Source organism: Pseudophryne corroboree, chromosome 5, assembly GCF_028390025.1.
Source record: "Pseudophryne corroboree isolate aPseCor3 chromosome 5, aPseCor3.hap2, whole genome shotgun sequence".
Classification (NCBI taxonomy): Eukaryota; Metazoa; Chordata; class Amphibia; order Anura; family Myobatrachidae; genus Pseudophryne; species Pseudophryne corroboree.
Genome location: NC_086448.1, coordinates 349,716,867 through 349,743,021, shown reverse-complemented (window position 1 = coordinate 349,743,021; position 26,155 = coordinate 349,716,867). Strand labels below are relative to the sequence as shown.

General features: G+C 43.2%; 1 protein-coding gene across 5 annotated transcripts in view; it reads right to left on the bottom strand.

The window, feature by feature from the left end:
- Positions 1-26,155, bottom strand: part of GRB10 (growth factor receptor bound protein 10) — a 474,936-nt gene that overhangs the window by 44,898 nt on the left and 403,883 nt on the right. For all 5 annotated transcript variants that reach the window (XM_063922618.1, XM_063922620.1, XM_063922619.1 and 2 more), the window contains 3 exons: positions 15,334-15,432; positions 14,066-14,137; positions 12,889-13,005 (listed from right to left, as the gene is read on the bottom strand). In XM_063922618.1, coding sequence (XP_063778688.1) covers positions 12,889-13,005; positions 14,066-14,137; positions 15,334-15,432 — 288 coding nt within the window. The remainder of the gene's footprint in view (positions 1-12,888; positions 13,006-14,065; positions 14,138-15,333; positions 15,433-26,155) is intronic.

The following is a 26,155-nucleotide window of genomic DNA, read 5'->3' as shown; positions in this document are numbered from 1 at the left end:
GGCCTCCAAATTTCCTCTTTTTCCTGCCAGTATAAGTACGGACTGTGTGACGTGCCTACTTGGATGCGGTCACTCATATAATCCTCCACCATTCTTTCAATGGTGAGAGAATCATATGCAGTGACAGTAGACGACATGTCCGTAATCGTTGTCAGGTCCTTCAGTCCGGACCAGATGTCAGCATCAGCAGTCGCTCCAGACTGCCCTGCATCACCGCCAGCGGGTGGGCTCGGAATTCTGAGCCTTTTCCTCGCACCCCCAGTTGCGGGAGAATGTGAAGGAGGAGATGTTGTTGACAGGTCGCGTTCCGCTTGACTTGACAATTTTCTCACCAGCAGGTCTTTCAACCCCAGCAGACTTGTGTCTGCCGGAAAGAGAGATCCAAGGTAGGCTTTAAATCTAGGATCGAGCACGGTGGCCAAAATGTAGTGCTCTGATTTCAACAGATTGACCACCCGTGAATCCTTGTTAAGCGAATTAAGGGCTCCATCCACAAGTCCCACATGCCTAGCGGAATCGCTCCGTGTTAGCTCCTCCTTCAATGTCTCCAGCTTCTTCTGCAAAAGCCTGAGGGGAATGACCTGACTCAGGCTGGCAGTGTCTGAACTGACTTCACGTGTGGCAAGTTCAAAGGGCATCAGAACCTTGCACAACGTTGAAATCATTCTCCACTGCGCTTGAGACAGGTGCATTCCACCTCCTATATCGTGCTCAATTGTATAGGCTTGAATGGCCTTTTGCTGCTCCTCCAACCTCTGAAGCATATAGAGGGTTGAATTCCACCTCGTTACCACTTCTTGCTTCAGATGATGGCAGGGCAGGTTCAGTAGTTTTTGGTGGTGCTCCAGTTTTCTGTACGTGGTGCCTGTACGCCGAAAGTGTCCCGCAATTCTTCTGGCCACCGACAGCATCTCTTGCACGCCCCTGTCGTTTTTTAAAAAATTCTGCACCACCAAATTCAAGGTATGTGCAAAACATGGGACGTGCTGGAATTTGCCCAGATTTAATGCACACACAATATTGCTGGCGTTGTCCGATGCCACAAATCCACAGGAGAGTCCAATTGGGGTAAGCCATTCCGCGATGATCTTCCTCAGTTGCCGTAAGAGGTTTTCAGCTGTGTGCGTATTCTGGAAACCGGTGATACAAAGCGTAGCCTGCCTAGGAAAGAGTTGGCGTTTGCGAGATGCTGCTACTGGTGCCGCCGCTGCTGTTCTTGCGGCGGGAGTCCATACATCTACCCAGTGGGCTGTCACAGTCATATAGTCCTGACCCTGCCCTGCTCCACTTGTCCACATGTCCGTGGTCAAGTGGACATTGGGTACAGCTGCATTTTTTAGGACACTGGTGACTCTTTTTCTGAGGTCTGTGTACATTTTCGGTATCGCCTGCCTAGAGAAATGGAACCTAGATGGTATTTGGTACCGGGGACACAGTACCTCCAACAAGTCTCTAGTTGGCTCTGCAGTAATGATGGATACCGGAACCACGTTTCTCACCACCCAGGATGTCAAGGCCTCAGTTATCCGCTTTGCAGTAGGATGACTGCTGTGATATTTCATCTTCCTCGCAAAGGACTGTTGGACAGTCAATTGCTTGGTGGAAGTAGTACAAGTGGTCTTACGACTTCCCCTCTGGGATGACCATCGACTCCCAGCAGCAACAACAGCAGCGCCAGCAGCAGTAGGCGTTACACGCAAGGATGCATCGGAGGAATCCCAGGCAGGAGAGGAATCATCAGAATTGCCAGTGACATGGCCTGCAGGACTATTGGCATTCCTGGGGAAGGAGGAAATTGACACTGAGGGAGTTGGTGGGGTGGTTTGCGTGAGCTTGGTTACAAGAGGAAGGGATTTACTGGTCAGTGGACTGCTTCCGCTGTCGGCCCAAGTTTTTGAACTTGTCACTGACTTATTATGAATGCGCTGCAGGTAACGTATAAGGGAGGATGTTCCGAGGTGGTTAACGTCCTTACCCCTACTTATTACAGCTCGACAAAGGGAACACACGGCTTGACACCTGTTGTCTGCATTTCTGGTGAAATACTTCCACACCGAAGAGCTGATTTTTTTGGTATTTTCACCAGGCATGTCAACGGCCATATTCCTCCCACGGACAACAGGTGTCTCCCCGGGTGCCTGACTTAAACAAACCACCTCACCATCAGAATCCTCCTGGTCAATTTCCTCCCCAGCGCCAGCAACACCCATATCCTCCTCATCCTGGTGTACTTCAACACTGACATCTTCAATCTGACTATCAGGAACTGGACTGCGGGTGCTCCTTCCATCACTTGCAGGGGGCGTGCAAATGGTGGAAGGCGCATGCTCTTCACGTCCAGTGTTGGGAAGGTCAGGCATCGCAACCGACACAATTGGAGTCGGACTCTCCTTGTGGATTTGGGATTTCGAAGAACGCACAGTTCTTTGCGGTGCTACTGCTTTTGCCAGCTTGAGTCTTTTCATTTTTCTAGCGAGAGGCTGAGTGCTTCCATCCTCATGTGAAGCTGAACCACTAGCCATGAACATAGGCCAGGGCCTCAGCCGTTCCTTGCCACTCCGTGTGGTAAATGGCATATTGGCAAGTTTACGCTTCTCCTCCGACAATTTTATTTTAGGTTTTGGAGTCCTTTTTTTACTGATATTTGGTGTTTTGGATTTGACATGCTCTGTACTATGACATTGGGCATCGGCCTTGGCAGACGACGTTGCTGGCATTTCATCGTCTCGGCCATGACTAGTGGCAGCAGCTTCAGCACGAGGTGGAAGTGGATCTTGATCTTTCCCTAATTTTGGAACCTCAACATTTTTGTTCTCCATATTTTAATAGGCACAACTAAAAGGCACCTCAGGTAAACAATGGAGATGGATGGATACTAGTATACAATTATGGATGGACTGCCGAGTGCCGACACAGAGGTAGCTACAGCCGTGGACTACTGTACTGTGTCTGCTGCTAATATAGACTGGTTAATAAAGAGATGTAGTATGTATGTATAAAGAAGAAAGAAAAAAAAACCACGGGTAGGTGGTATACAATTATGGACGGACTGCCGAGTGCCGACACAGAGGTAGCTACAGCCGTGGACTACTGTACTGTGTCTGCTGCTAATATAGACTGGTTGATAAAGAGATGTAGTATGTATGTATAAAGAAGAAAGAAAAAAAAACCACGGGTAGGTGGTATACAATTATGGATGGACTGCCGAGTGCCGACACAGAGGTAGCTACAGCCGTGGACTACTGTACTGTGTCTGCTGCTAATATAGACTGGTTGATAAAGAGATGTAGCATGTATGTATAAAGAAGAAAGAAAAAAAAAAACCACGGGTAGGTGGTATACAATTATGGACGGACTGCCGAGTGCCGACACAGAGGTAGCTACAGCCGTGGACTACTGTACTGTGTCTGCTGCTAATATAGACTGGTTGATAAAGAGATGTAGTATGTATGTATAAAGAAGAAAGAAAAAAAAACCACGGGTAGGTGGTATACAATTATGGACGGACTGCCGAGTGCCGACACAGAGGTAGCTACAGCCGTGGACTACTGTACTGTGTCTGCTGCTAATATAGACTGGTTGATAAAGAGATGTAGTATGTATGTATAAAGAAGAAAGAAAAAAAAACCACGGGTAGGTGGTATACAATTATGGATGGACTGCCGAGTGCCGACACAGAGGTAGCTACAGCCGTGGACTACTGTACTGTGTCTGCTGCTAATATAGACTGGTTGATAAAGAGATGTAGTATGTATGTATAAAGAAGAAAGAAAAAAAAACCACGGGTAGGTGGTATACAATTATGGACGGACTGCCGAGTGCCGACACAGAGGTAGCTACAGCCGTGGACTACTGTACTGTGTCTGCTGCTAATATAGACTGGTTGATAATGAGATGTAGTATGTATGTATAAAGAAGAAAGAAAAAAAAAACCACGGGTAGGTGGTATACAATTATGGATGGACTGCCGAGTGCCGACACAGAGGTAGCTACAGCCGTGAACTACCGTACTGTGTCTGCTGCGACTGGATGATAAATAATGATATAAAAAATATATATATATCACTACTGCAGCCGGACAGGTATATATTATATAATGACGGACCTGCTGGACACTGTCTGTCAGCAGAATGAGTTTTTTATAGAATAAAAAAAAAAACACCACACAAGTCACAGGACGAGTGTTTAACTTTTTCAGGCAATCACAATATAGTATACTACTAACTATACTGGTGGTCAGTGTGGTCAGGTCACTGGTCAGTCACACTGGCAGTGGCACTCCTGCAGCAAAAGTGTGCACTGTTTAATTTTAATAATATGTACTCCTGGCTCCTGCTATAACCTATAACTGGCACTGCTCCCCAGTCTCCCCCACAATTATAAGCTGTGTGAGCACAGTCAGATATATACATAGATGATGCAGCACACTGGGCTGAGCAGTGCACACAGATATGGTATGTGACTGAGTCACTGTGTATCGTTTTTTTCAGGCAGAGAACGGATTATATTAAATAAAACTGCACTGTCTGGTGGTCACTGTGGTCAGTCACTACTAAACTCTGCACTCTCTACAGTACTCCTAAGCTCCAGTAAATCAAGTGTCTCTGTTTAAAATCAATCTCACTCTCTCTCTTCTAATCTAAATGGAGAGGATGCCAGCCACGTCCTCTCCCTATGAATCTCAATGCACGTGTGAAAATGGCGGCGACGCGCGGCTCCTTATATAGAATCCGAGTCTCGCGATAGAATCCGAGCCTCGCGAGAATCCGACAGCGTCATGATGACGTTCGGGCGCGCTCGGGTTAACCGAGCAAGGTGGGAAGATCCGAGTCGCTCGGACCCGTGAAAAAAAACATGAAGTTCGGGCGGGTTCGGATTCCGAGGAACCGAACCCGCTCATCTCTAGTAAAGACCCCCTTCTTTTAGACTCATACCGTCCTATCTCCCTACTGTCAACTGACAAAAATTCTTGCCAAACTTTTAGCGCTCCGGCTTAATACTGTGGTCTTGGAGCTAGTGCATTGTGGTCAAACTGGCTTTATGCCGGGCAGATCTACCACCATCAATCCCAGACAACTATTTACGTATATGCAGTTGACAGGGAATGATTTGGACAGTGCGATAGTGGTTTCTCTCGACGCTGCCCGTGCTTTTGACTCCGTAGAATGGGTTTATCTCTGGGAGTCCCTTGCCAGATTTGGTATAGGCCCGAACTTTTTGTCCTGAGTTAAACTTTTATATTCCTGTCCAGCTGCGAGAGTTGTGGTTAATGGTTTTACTACTGAATCTTTTCTGTTAAAGAGGGGTACTCGACAAGGGTGTCCTCTGTCCCCACTGATTTTTGCGCTTGCTGTAGAACCCTTGGCCTGCGCAGTTAGAGTCGCAGCGAATATAGCGGGGCTCTGGGTTGCAGGCCAGGAGGAAAAAATTGGGTTATATGCAGACGACATGATATTACTCTTAAAATATGTATCCCCCTCATTGCCTGCCCTTTTAGAATTGTTACGGGAATTTGGGTTTATTTCAGGTATCTGTATTAACTGGGGCAAATCGGTGGTGTTTCCGTTAAGTCCCTCTACATTACCCCCACCCTCTTATGACCTTCCCCTCCAATGGTGCACCCAATTTAAATACCTTGGTATTCAAATTTCTCATTGCCCTAAAGATTTTGTCGCCCTGAATCTGACCCCTTAGATTGATAATCTGCGTATGAAGGCATGCATCTGGCAGAAGCTCCCTTTAACTGTGACGGGTCGTGTGAATATTATCAAAATGATTATTCAACCCAAATTTCTTTATATACTACAGAATTCACCAGTTTATATCCCTGCCTCACAATTTTCGTTGATTTCCCGATATATTACTTCCTTTATCTGGGGTGCTAGACGGGCACGTATTGCATATAAAACGCTTAGTAGACCCAGAGCCAAGGGTGGCTTGGCCTTGCCAGATATACGCTTATACTATTTAGCTGCCCAACTAGTACAACTTTACGAATGGGTTACTCCGGGGGATTATGGGTGCCTTCCTGTGGCTCTTCTAGATAGGGCTGGCCTCTCGTTCTCTCCGTTGCAGTTCTTATTAGCAAATACTCCGCTGACCTCTCTCTCCCCCCATTATTACAACAGGCTCGTAGAGTATGGTTGGCGGCTGAGAAGCTGCTGGGAGATCCCACGGTGGGCCCCTGCTCTCCACTTTTGAATAATACAAATTTCCCCGAGCTTTTTAAAATGGAGGGTGGTTCGATTTGGATTTCGTATGAGGTGACTGCAGTGGGGCAACTTTACCAGGATGGGGTACTCCATAGTTATGAGTATCTGTCCACTACATATGATATCCCTAGACAATATTTTTATCGTTATTTACAGCTCAGACATGCTCTGACGGCACAGTGGCGGAGCTCTGCTCCACAACTTTCTGAATGCCCTGTTCACAAAGTAATTCGTACTTTGCCTTCTCGTGGGAGGGTTTCGGTTTTGTACTCCTCCCTTCTCTCCTCCTCTGGATTGGTTGGGCTGTCCACCCTCAAGGCTAAATGGATCCAAGATTTAGGTGAAATTGGCGAGGAGGATTGGAATCATATATTGGCTTCCCCGCATGCGGCCTCGGCGAGTGCTAGATTCCAGCAAATACAGCTTTATATTTTACATAGGGTCTACTGGACTCCTTCTCGTCTGTCTAAATTTGGAGGCTCGGCCTCTGATAAATGCCCGAAATGCTCTGCTCTGGCTGCTGGGTTCTGGCACTTGCTCTGGCAAAGCCCGTGGGTGTACGCCTTTTGGGAAGATGTCACGACATCTATAGCCCATATGGGTATTCGGATTCTGTTGACTCCGCGTATTTGTATATTCGGTCTTGATTTGAGGGACTGCCTCCCGCTTCACTCCTGACTTTATGTGAATATTGTTCTAGCATTGGCCCGGGTGTGTATCGCTCGCTCCTGGATGGCTCATGTTCCTCAGTCATCTGTTGAATGGGTTGCCCTTGTAAATACTACTCTCTCCCATGAACGCTTTATGTACACTAAACGTAATTCTCTATTGAAATTTGATAATATTTGGGCTCTTTGGAGGAACTCTCCGTACTCTCTTGACCCCTTGCATTAAATAATGAGTATGAGTATATGTGTTGATTGCAGCGGTGTACTGCTTCTGGTACGACCCGGCTCGCCTCCTTCCACTTTCTCCCCATGTATTCTAGCACGAAATTTGACTCTCTTGTTTACTCTTCTATGTCTGTTTTAATTTGTTCTGATGAGTGGATGCGACTGTGTCCTATCTCCACATAATGCAATTAATATTTAGAAGAACTACTTGTAAAGCACAAACTTGATTTTGTAGAAGTTTATTAGAATTGTTTATTGTAATGTTCTTTTTTCTCTTGCAAAACAATAAAAAAATACTTGAGTAAAAAAAGAATACGCATGCTGGATAGTGAACCTGATCCAGCGAGAGATCGTCTGCTTAGAAGCAGGACACCCAAGTTTCTTGGGATCATACAGGACAAACGGAGTCCAACTTTCTGTGACGAGCAGTCCTCCTCACATAGATCTTTAGAGCCCTTACAACATCCAAGGACTTTGATGAAATTGAGGAGTCAGTCGCAACTAGCACCACAATAGGTTGGTTGATATGAAATGCCGAAACAACCTTCGGAAGAAACTGCTTACGTGTCCGAAGTACAGCTCTACGTTAATGGAAGATCAAGTATGGGCTTTTACTTGACAAAGCCCCCAACTCCGACACACATCTAGCAGAAGCTAAGGCAAACAAAGTGACAGCCTTCCACGTGAGAAACTTGATCTCTACCTCCTGTAGAGGTTCAAACCAGTCCGACTGGAGGAACTGCAACACCACGTTGAGATCCCAGGGCGCCGTAGGCGGCACAAAGGGAGGCTGGATGTGCAGAACTCCCTACAAAAAAGTCCGAACCTCAGGGAGGACAGACAACGGTTTTTGGAAGAAAATGGATAGGGCCGAAATCTGGACCTTAATGGATCCACAACTGCTTGCATGAAGAGGGGAAAACGTCCCAGTTGAAACTCCACCGCAGGAAACTTCTTGGACTCACACCAAGATATATATTCTTCCCCAATATGATGGTAATGTTTTTACGTTACTCCTTTCCTAGCCTGTTTCAGGGTAGGAATAACCTTGTTCGGAATGCCCTTCCGAGCTAGTATCTGGCATTCAACTTCCATGCCGTCAAACGTAGCCATGGTAAATCTTGATAGGCGAACGGCCGCTGCTGCAGCAGGTCCTCCCAAAGAGAAAGAGGCCTCGGCTCTTCTAGCAGTAGATCCAGAAGATAATGAATGATGATTAATACTGCGCTATTGTTATGTTTGTTTCAGCAGCTCCTATAAAATAGATAGTAATAATGAGTGATGCTAGGGAGCGCTTAAATGATAAGTTTCTGCAATGCTAATGAATATTTATATATTTAATATAAATGGTATGTAGTAAGTTTAAAAAATAAATAAATAAATAAAGAATTAAAAAAAAAAATCGTGAATGGTGTGACTATGATGTAAATGTGGGGTTAATATTTATTGCAGAAGCACTACCCGTCAGAGACATCAAGGGAACCAGCCGGCCGGAGTGATTAAGAACGTCATACAAAGGTTAGCCAGGGACAGTTAGGGAGCTCTGCACCCAGCTACTACCTTTGCGGCTCCAGCCGCCGGCAATTACCAGGACCCGCCGCTGCATTAAACGAACTGCTATACCACAATATGCCAAAAGGAGCTTAAACATTTATCTAACAATCTTTCTTTTTTACGGGTATTGCAATAAATATCAACCCCACATTTACATCATATTCACACCATTCACGATTTTTTATTTTTATTCTTTATTTTATTATTTTTAAACTTACTACATACCATTTATATAAAATATATAAATATTCATTAACATTGCAGAAACTTATCATTTAAGCATCACTCATTATTAGTAGATCTAGAAGATCCGCGTACCAAGCCCTTCTTGGCCAGTCCGGAGCATGAGGATTGCCTGAACTCTTGTTCTCTTTATGAGTTTGAGAACACTTGGAATGAGTGGAAGTGGAGGAAACACGTACACCGACTGGACCACGACGGAGTCACTAGGGCGTCCACCGCCACTGCTTGCGGGTCCCTTAACCTGGAACAATACCGCTGAAGCTTCTTGTTGAGACGAGATGCCATCATGTTGATCTGGGGTACGCCTCAAAGATCTGTTACCTCCTTGAACACCTCCGTATGGAGACCCCACTCCCCTGGGTGGGGGTCGTGTCTGCTGAGGAAGTCTGCTTCCCAGTTGTCTACTCCCGGAATGAAGAATGCTGACAGCGCCAACGCGTGTTTTTTTGCCCAGAGGATGATTCTTGTTACCTCTGACATTGCAGTTCTGCTCATCGTTCCGCCCTGTCAGTTTATTTAAGTCACTGTGGTTACGTTGTCCGACTGCACTTGAATGGCCCGATTTCTCAGAAGATGGGCTGCTTGGAGAAGACCGTTGTAGACGGCTCTTAGTTCCAGAATGTTCATCGGCAGGCCGGCTTCCAGACTTGACCACCGTCCTTGGAAGGTTTCCCCTTGAGCGACCGCGCCCCAGCCCCGGAGACTTGCATCCATGGTTAGAAGGATCCAGTCCTGAATCCAGAGTCTGCGGCCCTCCAGAAGGTGAGGTAATTGAAGCCACCAGAGGAGTGAAATCCTGGCCTTTGGCGACAGACGTATTCTCTGGTGCATGTGAAGATCGGATCCCGACCATTTGTCGAGGAGATCCAGTTGGAAGGGCCGAGCATGAAACCTCCCATACTGCAACGCCTCGTAAGAGGCCACCATCTTCCCCAGAAGGCAAATGCATTGATGAACCGACACCCGGGCTGGCTTCAGGACATCCCGGACCATAGTTTGAATCACCAAAGCTATTTCCTCTGGAAGGCTACGGACTGTAACAGCTTCTCCTTGGACGATACCCTTATCAGCAGATCGTGCAGATGTGGAATTATGTTCACCCCCTGTCTGCGGAGAACCATTGTGTCTGCCATCACCTTGGTGAATACCCTCGGTGCAGTGGAGAGGCCAAATGGCAGGGCCTGGAACTGAAAATGACAGTCCAACAGTGCGAATCGTAGATAAGCTTGATGCGGCAGCCAAATCAGAATGTGGAGGCACGCATTCTTGATATCCAGGGATACCAGGAATTCCCCCTCCTCCAGACTTGATATCACTGCCTTTAGAGACTCCATTTTAAGCTTGAACTCGCTCAGAAAGAGGTTTAGTGATTTTAAGTTCAGAATGGGCCTGACCGAACCATCCGGTTTTGGTACCACGAAAAGGTTCGAATAGTAACCTTTGTTGTGCATATGGGGTGGAACCGGTACAATAACTTGTGCCTCCACCAACTTCTGGATGGCTTCCTGTAGTATAGCCCTGTCTGCCAGCAGAGCTGGCAAGCCAGATTTGAAGAATCGGTGAGGAGGGAGATCTTGAAATTCCAGCCTGTACCCCTGGGACACAATATCTTGAACCCAAGGATCCAGGACGGACGACACCCATACGTGACTGAAATGCCTGAGTCTCGCCCCCACCAGCCCCACCTCCAGGCCGCGCGGTCCACCGTCATGCTGAGGACTTGGGTGTACCTGAAGTAGGTTTCAGTTCCTGGGAACCCGCAGCAGCAGGTTTCTTGGATTTTGGCCGACCTCCTCTAAAGAAGGTGTTGGACGGCTTAGCCTTTCTTGCTTTGGCAGTCCAAAAGGACTGTGATGCAGCTGAAGAAAAGGGTATCTTCGTAGCATGCGCAGCGGAAGGAAAAAAAGGTGACTTACCCGCAGTTGCTATGGAAATCCACGCATCTAGCGCTTCCCCCAAATAGAGCCTGACCTGTGTAGGGTAGGTTCTCCACGCCTCTCCTGGATTCCGTGTCAGCAAACCACTGGCGCAGCCAGTGTCCTCTACGCGCTGAAACAGACATGGAGGATATTCCTGCAGCCATCGAACCCAGGTCTTTCATGGATTCCCACGTAAATCCCGCAGAATCCTGTATGTTATGTAAGAAAAATTAACGTCACTTTTTAGCCATTGTGATCAATTTCTCAAGTAACGTGCCTGACCACTTTACTATAGCTTTAGAAATCCATGCACAGGCAATGGCAGGCCGAAGTATCGTCCCCGAAGCCGTGTATACGGATTTGAGCGTAGGGTCAATCTTGTGATCAGCCGGTTCTTTCAACGCAGCAGATCCCGGGACAGGTTTTCCTAGGATTTTTCAAATAGCGTTTAATACTTTAGATGCAGGGAAGGTAAGCGAGGCTTTCTTATTGTCAGTGAAGTAAGCCTCCTCAACCTGCTCAGGCGACATGTTCGTGATATTTAACACATCTCCAATGGCCTCAATCATGAGCAGCACCCTCTGCAAGGGGTACCGCCCCACCAGCACGTCCCCATCACCGTCTTCAGTCTGTGGAATAAGAGCTGCAAGCAGGAAAATGGCGCTGAACTCCGCTGGGTCCACACTTAGGAGAAACTCTGCCTCCGAAGATGGCGCACCTTCCCGCACAACAACTTTATACTGGCCTAAGGATTCCGTCGCTAGTCGGGGAATTCAGTCCCCAGTTAGCGTCTGTGTACTGAGGATTCTGTCGCTAGCCACCCACATACACACAGGGAATTGTCAGTCACAGCCCCCCCCCCCCACCCTGCTGGGTCTGTTCTGAGGAGGAGCTCCGCCCCCTGAAGATGGCGCGTCTTCCCGCACAAATTCTTTATACTGGCCTGAGGATTCCGTTGCTAGCCGGGGGATTCAGTCTCCGGTTAGCGTCTGTGTACTGCGGATTCTGACGCTAGCCTGCGTCTGTGTACTGCGGATTCCGACGCTAGCCTGGGGATTCAGTCTCCGGTTAGCGTCTGACCAGTTTAGGGTTTTTAGACGCTGGCTCAGGACGCCCCTCATAGCGCCAACACCATGTGCCGCTGAGCCTTCCCGGAGTGCAGCCGTTCAGAGCTGCGCTCCTACCCTTGTGCCTCCATATCTCGCCATCTTCTGGCTTTTTAAGGGGGTGGCGGCATGCTGCTGGAGTGAACTATCCCCTGTGGCGGGGAACGTTCGACCCCCTCAGAAGCTCAGTGTCCTGTCAGCGGAGATAGTGGCTCAGACCCTGCAGGACGGACACTACTCACCCCCTTAGTCCACTCGAAGCAGGAAGGCTGTTTCCAGCAGCCTCCCTGTAAAATAATAAACTCTAAAATAAACTTTTACTAAGAAAGCTCTGGAGAGCTCCCCTAGCTGTGACCGGCTCCTCCAGGCAGATTTTCTAAACAACCGAGTCTGGTAGGAGGGGCATAGAGGGAGGAGCCAGCCCACACTCTCAAACTCTTAAAGTGCCAATGGCTCCTAGTGGACCCGTCTATACCCCATGGTACTAATGTGGACCCCAGCATCCTTTAGGACATAAGAGAAATATAGATATACATACTGTACAGACACATGAAACATTTGCTGAAATCAAGAATTGTATTGTATACAATCTAAAAATAAGGGATCACTACAGATGTAACATTTATTAAATATGGACATAGTAATGGGTCTCAGGGTAGTCAACCATATACAAAGTACTATAACTACGAAGGACAAAGATTAAGTCAAAATAATCAATTTCGGTTTTATAAGTATTAATTTTGCTTACAGGACAGATGTTAAAACGCACATAGATATATTATGCATTACTGCCTCTTCTGGGAGTAGCCAGTGCATTTGGTTGAATGGCAGAACATGCTTAACTTATGTGTTCAATCAAATCTGGTACACAATATTTGTTACATTAGGAATGCCAATTACCAATGTTAGAAACTTAATTTTTTGAATGGCAAGTGGTGAAATTATGCAATTTAACAATTACCCTCCATGCATGACCTTCTTCCACTGCTGCACTTTGTGCTTCCAACGGATTTTCAATAACTCTTCCAGTCTGTCCAGAGAAATCCATTGCAACCAAGCAATTTTCTGACACGCTTCTCTGAAACAAGATTACAGCAGAATTTAAAAAAAATGAAATCTAAAAGATAAGAACGGTTTAAAAAAATATTTAAGAAAAAAATAAGTTTGTTTTGTGTGAACTTCTAAGCATACAAAAATTATTACTGTAATATGTACTTCAATACTTAAGCTAAAATGTTATCTCCAAAAAAGCATATAAATGTGCTTAAAAAAAAAAAGATGGAAATTGATTCATGCAGCATTAAAAGCTCTTCCGTACCATCCTTTTTCTTTTAACAATTTCAGCAATACTTGATAGAAGAAAATGGAAAGCAAGTTTAAAACATGGTTTCAACAGATGCCAACACACATGTGTTCTGATCTCATTGATGTCAATTAATCCATTCTGCTCAATTCATTTATAGTGAGACCGGGTATGGGTCGACCCAACTTAGGTCGACCACTGAAGGTCAACATTGGCATTAGGTCGACATGTACTAGGTTGACAGGTCAAAAGGTCGACATGAGGTTTTTGACTGTTTTTGGGGTCGTTTTCTCCGTAAAGTTACGGGGAACCCAAATTAGTGCAACGTCTCGCTTCACTCGCCATGCTTCAGGCAAGGTGCCTCGTTTCGCTCGGCACAGATTGCCGTTCCAATAATAGTCCACGTGGACAGTTAAGTATGAAGAAATCCAAAAAAAAGAGTAAAAAAATAAAGAGTGAAAAACTCATGTCGACCTTTTGACCTAGTACATGTCGACCTAAGTTGTATCGACCGTAACCCATGAGACCTACACTTCGGGCTATTGCTAATATGCTAATTGATGTCTTCATTACTGAAGTTCTTCAGCAGTTCTAAGGAGCTATTTTTTACATAAGCTAACAAGAAAAAGCAACTTTAAAAGTTTAAAAACGCTTTAAAATATTAAGCGTAAAGTAATTATTCATTAACACAAAAAGCTTCAGTGTTTCTGTTACATTGGTCACCACAGAACAAAGGTCAGTATTATACTGACAATTAATGTAAAGAAAATAAAAATATTCAAACACATTACATGGAACAGTGACTTAACCCAAACAGGAACAGTTATGAACTTACTGGTGCGGAGAAATTTGTGTGCAAACTTTTCTGTTGAGGAACTCTGTAATTCTGATAAAGATGCATGCCATACTGTGAAAGGGAGAAGATAAAACAAACAAAAAATTTTAAGCAGAAATAACGGAAATGACACCATAGTTACAACCCACAGTCGGAAGCATGCTTTAAGATACAAAAAAGAAAAAAAAAATATTCTGAAAGATGCTTCCAGTATCAAAGCCTTGTTGTCAGGCAGCAGAGTTTAGGTGAAGCCTCATATCATAATACAATATCACAAGTTATTACTACATTCAAGTTCAAATTTGGTGTCAGAATAAGGAGTTATTACTCTAGTCATAACCATGTCGTGGGCATTAGATGTTTAATATTGCAGTTTCTTTAAGTAGAGGCATGAATAAAAAAAATGTTTGGTTCTGTGGAAGACTACAGTATGTATCATGATTACAACTTTATCTCATGTACCATTATAATGATAATAGCACCTTTAAATACTCTATTCGCAGCTTCAAACATGGCAACAAACCTTCCATACATTAATGCAAAAACAATGAGAAATCAAAGTAAATTAAAATAATTTTATGAAATATTGGATTTAAATCGTTCATTTAACTGCAACAGCCCTTTAAACCCTTTTGGCTAACATCTCTATGATTAGACCTATTTTCATGGTTTTGCAAACTTGGTTCTTACTTTAATTTCATTTTTTAACCTCCACCATGGACTGAAAACTGAACACGCCAATATATAGTACATATTAAAGTTAATAAAAAGTAAAAGTTTAAGAAAATTAACATTACCAGAAGTCTTTCACTACCACAAAGATAGTAGATTGACACTGCAAAAATGAAAAGGATATTATGGCTAAAGGGCCTTGATCTTGTCAAACGTCACTGTGCATAATGCAGTTCACTATAAATAATGCTCTAAAGTGGCCTCCCCCATTACTTCGTTTTACGGAGCTGTTCTGTCCCCTTAGTGCTGAAGCCACGTTTCCAGATGCTGCATGCCCAACATATGAAGGAGGGACTACTTGGACCAAAAACTACGTGGAGTCAAACAAACAACCAGCAGACATAGTAGGATGGTTAACAATAAGCCAATATTAGTCAGGACCAGTTTCCATGAAATTAAGACTCCATTTGTATGCAACAGATTCTGACTGTATCATAGTAGAATAGTAGAAATACTTTTTGAGCTCACACTTACTGTAATAAACTCACATTTTTATACCTTTCAACACTTATATTATTGTAATGTACAACTGATACCTTTAACAGTCTGAATGCAGTCATCCAACATGTCCGACTTTGTTCATCTTCTGCACATAGAAATCGTAGTTCCTTAATATCTGTTCTGACTCTATTGGGCTACAAAAATGATCGCAAACATGACAAAAAACAACATTCAATTAAAACATACCATTAAAGTGTGCTACCATTAACTTTATATAAAAATTGCAATTTGTCAACTACTGTGCTTTCTGTGTTGTAGTTTTTAATAACAAAACTAATTGCATATTAAAAGAAAAGATGAAGCGCTGCTGTTAAAGAAAATTGTTTTTGATACATACACAAAAATGTATAAATTTTTTATATTTAAAATATTTATTCATACATATACCAATACACATGGCCGGTGTTAAAATACAAAAATCAGACAATAAAAATAAAAGATAATAATGAATTTAAAAATGGTTATTCAATCTCTATTTAAATTTTGTAATTTATCTAATACCTGCCGTGTGTATTAGTATATGTATGGATAAATATTTTATATAGAAAAAAATTATTCATTTTGTGTACATATTGAAAACAAATTTTCTTTAACAGCAGCGCTTAATTTTTTTCTGCATTTGGAGTCTCCAGTTAACTCCTTTGAAGCTGCAGTTGATAAAAAGACAATTCTTAAATAGTTCTCTAGAAACACTATCAGCACCCATTTTATATATTTTTCATTGCATATTAATTGTGCCAATGCAAACTTTGTGTGTATACTATATATATTTTATTTAAAGCGCTTATTAAATAAAAAAAAGATAACAACCACAACATTGGGAAGATAACATGCAACACAATCAATATACTATCCCTTTAAACCGGGACACTCATGAACTACACAGGTTCTGTGGCTGAATAAAACTAAGTGAAATGTTCGCTTGATTTAAGCCAGACATAGAACCTGTGAAATTCATGAGTGTCCCAGTTTAAAGGGACAGTATGGTAAGCCTAACATATACATTATATCTATATAAATTCGAACAGCCCGTGTAAATCACCTGGTCCTGTGCCCTCCTAGTCTGGAGTGTTACCTCACACACATGAAGATTCCAATGAGGCGGCACTGGGAGACTTCTTTAGTAAGAGAAAAGTGCTTTAATGTAGCTTCATCATCTACGTTTCGGGGTCGCAGCCCCTATAAGTGTCTGTCTGTCTGTGTGTGTGTATATATATATATATATATATATATATATATATATATATATATATATATATATATATAAAAATATATATATATAAAAAAAAATAAAAATATATATATATATATATATATATACACATACATACACTTATAATTTATTTCTTCTTTTTTTTTTTTTTACACACACATAATATATATATATATATATATATATCTCTATCTATCTATCTATCTATCTATCTATCTATCTATCTATCTATCTATCTAGGAAGTCCACACTCACTGCTTCAATTTGCAACCTGGGCGGTGCTCCATAAAGATTTACATGAAATCCAGAAACATATCCAAAAAAGATACATGCACTCACCACTTCCTTGATTATGAAAACTTTATTGGTGTGTCTCACATAGAGACAATTAACAGCATGTCAGCAAAAAGTGTCGACGTTTCAGCTCCGTCTGAGCCTTTTTCAAGACTAATAAGATCAGCCGGGTTGCCTAGCGACGATGTACAGCCGTCCTATGCCATTTACACTTCCGGCCACATACATAGTGGAGCGCACGTCACGTCCGCTAATCCACTTCCGCCGGATGGACGTGTGCGTTCCACGGGCAATGGAACGCACAGCACTTCCGGTAACGCGGTTATTAGCCGCTATCCGTTGTTTTTTTGGTCTTAAACAGTTGTTGTTATGCTCACATGTTGGGTAATTCTTTGATGCCATAGGACAATCGATTGGCTGTATTTATATCCTCGATTAAACACTTTAATATCGGTGTTTCTGTTACTTCCTGTTGGATGATTGATGGGCGCGGTTTGTGATATGCCTCTGCTATAAAAGTGCTCCAGGGTTTGATGTGTGTCATGGGCTGCTGGGTGAGAACCTGATATAATCCTATTAGTCTTGAAAAAAGGCTCAGATGGAGCCGAAACGTCGACACTTTTTGCTGACATGCTGTTAATTGTCTCTATGTGAGACACACCAATAAAGTTTTCATCATCAAGGAAGTGGTGAGTGCCTGTATCTTCTTTTGATATATATATATATATATATATATATATATATATTTTTATATAGATATATATATATATATATATATATATATATATATAGTAAAGATGATGTGCGGCACTCAGGATTGAAGAAAAGAATCACCACCAGCGTAATGATCAACGTTTCAATTTTACTATGAAAATTGTCATCAGGATACAAACAATGTTAAAAGCTCACCTTATATCCCGGTCACCAGCGTGAAGTGTGATGTGCAGCGTTCGTTCGGCGGGGAACCGCTCGATCGTGTGGCGCTGTGTGATGACGTAATCGCGTTGTGCGCGACTCGCGTCAGGGACCCGTCACCATGGAAACCCGATGCAACACACCTGGGGGGAGCAAGGCGGCAATGTTGCGTGGTTGTCAGGCTGTATAATGAATGCAAGGAGATGCGTACCTTATAAGGAGAATGTTTACAAGTCTGGCTGGCATTGGGCATAATAAAGATGAAATAATAAAGTAGTAAAGGGGTACATGAAAATGTGTGAAAATGTAAAAATGTAAATGCTGCATACAAAGCGTCCCCATAATACATGGGTAAATGTGGTGGCACTATTAGTAAAGTCCTCCACAGCTGCAAGAGATGTTTGTTAATGCTATCAAGCAAAAAATGAAGGGGAAAATGTAGAATGCAGCTGTTATATAAACACAACTATTGTGTCAATCAGTCTGTATGACTGCCAATAGACATGTAATAAATCGATGCGGGCATCAGATAGCTGGATCTATTAATGTAGCCCTAATTAATTATGTGTGACAGGATAATACATTAAACACTGAAAAATATATGTAAATGTGACTGCGTCAATGGAGGAACAAATGTAAAGATCTACAGCAAGATAAGAGAGAACCCAGTGATAACCTGATAATTGATGTGAACAGGTAAACTAGAACATGGTGAAAAGGAACATGATAAACAGAGTATGCAGTTGGAAAAAACATATGTTTAGAAGAAACAAGACAATGGTAATGATTCGTTGAGTCCCTTGGGCGTTATTACATCTAATTTAAATATCCAACGTGATTCACATTGTAACAGCGCCTTATGCCTGTCGCCACCTCTGATGTTGGCAGGTATGTGATCAATCATGCGATATCGTAGACTCGCCAACGAGTGTCTCAAGGTCACGAAGTGGCGTGCCACCGGTTGGTCACTCTTCCCTTTGATTAAAGCCTGTCTGATGGCGGATCTGTGGACAGTCATTCTTTCTTTAAACTTCCTCTTGGTCTTGCCGATGTAGGTCAAGCCGCAAGGGCAAATTATTTGATAGATCACAAAGGAAGACTCACACGTCAAATGATGTTTGATGGAGATTTTGTAGCCCAGATGTGGGTGATGAAAAGTATCCCCAGCGATGAGGTATTGGCATGTTGTACATGTGCATCTGAAACAACCCCGTTTATAGGGTGTAAATATCATGGGCCTTTCAACGGTGGTTCTGGTAGAAATGATAAGGATCCATAGAATCAACTCAGATATACAACAAGCATCTGTTCAAATTGATGATCTAATCAACCGGTTCACCGTACGTGGATACAACCCTAAACATCTGTATGAGACCAAAACAAGAGTGTTAGCCATGAACAGAGCATCATTATTATGCAAGAAACCCAGGACCACTACATCATCTAAATTTGTTTGGAAAAGTACTTTCAACTCATCCTCAGAAGAAATTAATAGGGTTACCAAAAAACATTGGCACCTTATTCAAACCGATAACAAATTGAATCTACAGGATACTAACATCATGCCTTGCTATCACCGCTCCAGAAATCTGAGAGACATACTGGTAAAAACAGACATTTCTACCAGAACCACCGTTGAAAGGCCCATGATATTTACACCCTATAAACGGGGTTGTTTCAGATGCACATGTACAACATGCCAATACCTCATCGCTGGGGATACTTTTCATCACCCACATCTGGGCTACAAAATCTCCATCAAACATCATTTGACGTGTGAGTCTTCCTTTGTGATCTATCAAATAATTTGCCCTTGCGGCTTGACCTACATCGGCAAGACCAAGAGGAAGTTTAAAGAAAGAATGACTGTCCACAGATCCGCCATCAGACAGGCTTTAATCAAAGGGAAGAGTGACCAACCGGTGGCACGCCACTTCGTGACCTTGAGACACTCGTTGGCGAGTCTACGATATCGCATGATTGATCACATACCTGCCAACATCAGAGGTGGCGACAGGCATAAGGCGCTGTTACAATGTGAATCACGTTGGATATTTAAATTAGATGTAATAACGCCCAAGGGACTCAACGAATCATTACCATTGTCTTGTTTCTTCTAAACATATGTTTTTTCCAACTGCATACTCTGTTTATCATGTTCCTTTTCACCATGTTCTAGTTTACCTGTTCACATCAATTATCAGGTTATCACTGGGTTCTCTCTTATCTTGCTGTAGATCTTTACATTTGTTCCTCCATTGACGCAGTCACATTTACATATATTTTTCAGTGTTTAATGTATTATCCTGTCACACATAATTAATTAGGGCTACATTAATAGATCCAGCTATCTGATGCCCGCATCGATTTATTACATGTCTATTGGCAGTCATACAGACTGATTGACACAATAGTTGTGTTTATATAACAGCTGCATTCTACATTTTCCCCTTCATTTTTTGCTTGATAGCATTAACAAACATCTCTTGCAGCTGTGGAGGACTTTACTAATAGTGCCACCACATTTACCCATGTATTATGGGGACGCTTTGTATGCAGCATTTACATTTTTACATTTTCACACATTTTCATGTACCCCTTTACTACTTTATTATTTCATCTTTATTATGCCCAATGCCAGCCAGACTTGTAAACATTCTCCTTATAAGGTACGCATCTCCTTGCATTCATTATACAGCCTGACAACCACGCAACATTGCCGCCTTGCTCCCCCCAGGTGTGTTGCATCGGGTTTCCATGGTGACGGGTCCCTGACGCGAGTCGCGCACAACGCGATTACGTCATCACACAGCGCCACACGATCGAGCGGTTCCCCGCCGAACGAACGCTGCACATCACACTTCACGCTGGTGACCGGGATATAAGGTGAGCTTTTAACATTGTTTGTATCCTGATGACAATTTTCATAGTAAAATTGAAACGTTGATCATTACGCTGGTGGTGATTCTTTTCTTCAATCCTGAGTGCCGCACATCATCTTTACTGCATTTACCTATGGGAAAGTGAGGGCACCAGGGACAAATGCACCAGTTATTGGAGTGCCGGACCGTCTTCTACATATATATATATATATATATATATATATATACTACGTCAGGTGCGGCACTCCAAGCGGCGGGAACAAAAGTACACTTACATCCAAAGTGAAGACAACGTTTCAATGCGTTTTACTTGTGCATTTTCATCAGGTCAAGTGAGAAAGAACAAAAGTGCTTACCTAAATAGTGTGTGCAGACGCCATCACCGCGCTTCCGGATCACAGGCACACGCCTGGTCCGTAGGCGCTCTCAAATGACGTCATCACCCATGGCCAGTAGCTTTGGCAACAGCAATAACCAACAGGGAATACAAGCATATTGAATATACATCACAAGCATGGGAACCAACATGTAAAAAATACATCTGAGAAAACTTATTCAGGTATAAACACCAATCAATACAAACTGACATATAGCCAAAATAAACCAACATGGACCAGCGTGGTAATAGCATATACAACAGCATCTATAAGCAGCATGAGAACCAATGCATGATGTAAACAAAGCCTGGTGCAAACAGTTGTTGTATACAAAAAGCACGCATAATGGATCTTAATGACCCTAGCCCTTGCAACAGTAGGCACCATGGTCCCTACATAACAAGTACCCTGCACGTATATTACAACACGACATCTGCGACTATATAATACCATATACCAACAGGGCTTATAGAAATACATTAAGCCCTAAGTGCTCATTCAAGCCTTTAGGGTGCAGTGTCCCCAGGCGGTGGATCCACCTGGTTACAAGCCGAAGGAGTTTAAGGCATCCGTCACCACCCCGGGTGAGGGAAGGGGGGACATGATCGATCATGCGGTAACGTAGGGCCACTAGTGGGTGTCGTGCTACCGCAAAGAGTCGGGCAACTGGCTGGTCGCTCGAACCTTTAGCAATAGCCGCTTTGATTGCCGACCGGTGGGCTGCCATACGTTCTTTGAACATTCTTTCTGTTTTGCCTATGTATGACAGCCCACACGGACACAATAGCTGGTAAACTACAAACTTGGATGAACAAGTGAGTGTATAGTTAATGGTCAGGACTCTGCCCGTAAGTGGATGTGAAAAACTTTTACCACTAATCATGAACTGACATGTGGTACATGTACATCTAATGCACGCTCTGGAGTTGGCCTGCAATAACCCCTGTGGGTTTGGAGAGATATCTGCTTTGACAAGCATATCCCTGATGTTGCGCCATCTAGTATAACTTGACAATAATTGGGTCTGACCTAAATTCAATTCCTTATCAGATTGTACTATGTGCCACATTCTCTTAGATATCTGATTGATACCGCTACTAGCAGGGCTAAATTGGCCTACCCATAGCAAGATAGTATTGGACTCAGTAATTTTTGGTTTGGCCTGTAGTAGTTTAGACCGATCAACGGCCAAAGCCTTCAATTTGGCTTGCTCAAGTAATGCTAGTGGGTAACCTCTAGCTAAAAAATTTACTAATCATGCTGTTCATTTGGGTCTCAGCTAACACAGGGTCAGACGTTATCCGGCGGACCCTTAGTAGCTGAGAGTAAGGCAGACCCCGCTTGAGTGGTGTAGGATGAAAACTAGAAAAATGCAAAAGGTTATTCCTATCCGTAGGTTTATTAAAAATGGATGTATGAATGTATCCATCTCTAATCGAAATCTCCACATCCAAGTAGTTCACAGAGTGTGTACTCATATTGTATGTGAACTTAACTGGATGGTTGCAGCTATTGTGTGTCTCTAAGAGCTGGACTAATCGTTCCTGAGTACCCTTCCATAGAATTAGTAAATCGTCGATGTAGCGGCAGTACATAATAATGTCAGACGCTACTTGTGGATCCTCAAAAAATATCTCCTGTTTAACCTTGAACATATAGATGTTCGAGTACGATGGGGCCGGCAGTTGAGACCATGGAAATACCGGCTAAACTACGCAAAATATTGCCAAAGTCGGCTTTTGAACCGCAGACACACAATGCATCTGTTCGAACGTTTATGCGTCTCCTTGAACTTGAGACTGACCAACATATCTCTTCTTTACCGCATTTGAGGAGTAACTTAACCAGAACTGAGAGATTGGCTCTTGATCGCCTGTCCACATATCATATTTAGGCATGCCGATAAAGGCGGTACCTTGGTGCTGCTGGACTTAGCTGACTATAGAGCGGAAATGATATCACAGCTTAATGATGCTTCTGTTTACAGGTTGTTATCTGAGGATCCAACGTCTGTGTTTTTGACTAAGTTATCCAACACACTTGAGGAGGCGGTTGGGACAGGAATTATTTCACGTGAGCTTTGCAAGGCACTACAGCCCAAATTTCCAGTTATACCGTTACTGTATACTACCCCCAAGATCCATAAGAGCTTGGTTAAACCCCCCGGGAGGCCAATTATATCGGCCAACAAATCCCTGTTCCAACCGGTAGCCTTATTTCTTGATGCCCTTTTCCAGCCATGCATTCAGTCACACCCCCGATATCTCCTTGATACCAGTACTCTGCTACACAAGCTACAGATGTTGAGTAAATTTACCAATGAAGTTATCCTCTGTAGTATTGACGTGCAGAGTCTGTATACGATAATCCCCCATGATACGGGTATAGAGGCAGCCCGAGAGTTTTTGCATGGGCATCCTGAATTTAAAGGGCCAGAGCTACAATTCTGTTTGGATCTTCTATTTATGACCCTTACTAAAAATGTCTTCCTGTTCAATGGTAAGATATATTTGCAACAGACTGGTTGTGCGATGGGGTCCCCGGTGGCCCCATCGTACTCGAACATCTATATGTTCAAGGTTGAACAGGAAATATTTTTTGAGGATCCACAAGTAGCGTCTGACATTATTATGTACTGCCGCTACATCGACGATTTACTAATTCTATGGAAGGGTACTCAGGAACGATTAGTCCAGCTCTTAGAGACACACAATAGCTGCAACCATCCAGTTAAGTTCACATACAATATGAGTACACACTCTGTGAACTACTTGGATGTGGAGATTTCGATTAGAGATGGATACATTCATACATCCATTTTTAATAAACCTACAGATAGGAATAACCTTTTGCATTTTTCTAGTTTTCATCCTACACCACTCAAGCGGGGTCTGCCTTACTCTCAGCTACTACGGGTCCGCCGGATAACGTCTGACCCTGTGTTAGCGGAGACCCAAATGAACAGCATGATTAGTAAATTTCTAGCTAGAGGTTACCCACTAGCATTACTTGAGCAAGCCAAATTGAAGGCTTTGGCCGTTGATCAGTCTAAACTACTACAGGCCAAACCAAAAATTACTGAGTCCAATACTATCTTGCCATGGGTAGGCCAATTTAGCCCTGATAGTAGCTGTATCAATCAGATATCTAAGAGAATGTGGCACATAGTACAATCTGATAAGGAATTGAATTTAGGTCAGACCCAATTATTGTCATGTTATACTAGACGGCGCAACATCAGGGATATGCTTGTCAAAGCAGATATCTCCCCAAACCCACAGGGGTTATTGCAGGCCAACTCCAGAGGGTGCATTAGATGTACATGTACCACATGTCAGTTCATGATTAGTGGTAAAAGTTTTTCACATCCACTTACGGGCAGAGTCCTGACCATTTACTATACACTCACTTGTTCATCCAAGTTTGTAGTTTACCAGCTATTGTGTCCGTGTGGGCTGTCATACATAGGCAAAACAGAAAGAATGTTCAAAGAACGTATGGCAGCCCACCGGTCGGCAATCAAAGCGCCTATTGCTAAAGGTTCGAGCGACCAGCCGGTCGCCCAACACTTTGCGGTAGCACGACACCCGCTAGTGGCCCTACGTTACCGCATGATCGATCATGTCCCCCCCCTCACCCGGGGTGGTGACAGATGCCTTAAACTCCTTCGGCTTGAAACCAGGTGGATCCACCGCCTAGGGACACTGCACCCTAAAGGCTTGAATGAGCACTTAGGGCTTAATGTATTTCTATAAGCCCTGTTGGTATATGGTATTATATAGTCGCAGATGTCGTGTTGTAATATACATGCAGGGTACTTGTTATGTAGGGACCATGGTGCCTACTGTTGCAAGGGCTAGGGTCATTAAGATCCATTATGCGTGCTTTTTGTATACAACAACTGTTTGCACCAGGCTTTGTTTACATCATGCATTGGTTCTCATGCTGCTTATAGATGCTGTTGTATATGCTATTACCACGCTGGTCCATGTTGGTTTATTTTGGCTATATGTCAGTTTGTATTGATTGGTGTTTATACCTGAATAAGTTTTCTCAGATGTATTTTTTACATGTTGGTTCCCATGCTGTTGCTGCTTGTGATGTATATTCAATATGCTTGTATTCCCTTTTGTTTATTGCTGTTGCCATAGCTACTGGCCATGGGTGATGACGTCATTTGAGAGCGCCGACGGACCAGGCGTGTGCCTGTGATCCGGAAGCGCGGTGATGGCGTCTGCACACACTATTTAGGTAAGCACTTTTGTTCTCTCACTTGACCTGATGAAAATGCACAAGTAAAACGTATTGAAACGTCGTCTTCACTTTGGATGTAAGTGTACTTTAGTTCCCGCCGCTTGGAGTGCCGCACCCGACGTAGCTTGTATCCCATTATTGTGGAGGCACCCAGCGCTATTGTACTGATTAATGGGAGAGCCGGACCCACATGTTATATATATATATATATATATATATATATATATATATATATATATATATATATATATTAGTGCAGTCCAGGTTTTAAGGCTATTCATGCCTGAGCACAGGTGACTTGATTAGTACCTCAGTAAAGGGGTCATTCCATGTCAGTTCACCCAGGCATGACACCCACCAACCCAGATTTTCAGGATACTTTCTACACTTGATGCTACTACGTAGCTACTAGCCCGTCAAATTTTTATTCTCTAGGCCTCACAGTTTGAGATATGAGGTCAAAGTTTCAAAAAATTGCTCGTAAATGCCACTCCTGATGCTCTGTTTTTTTCTGAGGTGTATCTGGAAAAAAAATCCCATCTCAGTGCCTAATCCACATATCACTTTGAAATTTTTACCCTTTGTCAATCAAAATATGGAGATTCCAGTAAAAATGTTTTATCAATCTTGCCCGACTCCAAGAGTTCATTACACATTCCTTTACGTCATACTTAGTTTTTTTTTGGTTCAATTGGCATTATTGCCAAGGGTGTGTACACATGGTGTGATTTTTCTTTCGATTATGACTATGTGGTATATTCAGTAAGAGTCTGATCCATTCTGACCCGCATTTGTCAGAATGGATCAGACAACCCCTATTCAAAGAGTGGCCAAATCCGACTGTCGGATTTGTCCGGTGTCCGTGCGGCTGTCAGCAGCTCCCAGTGTGCGAGAAGACAGGGAGCTGCTGGAGCCGCACATC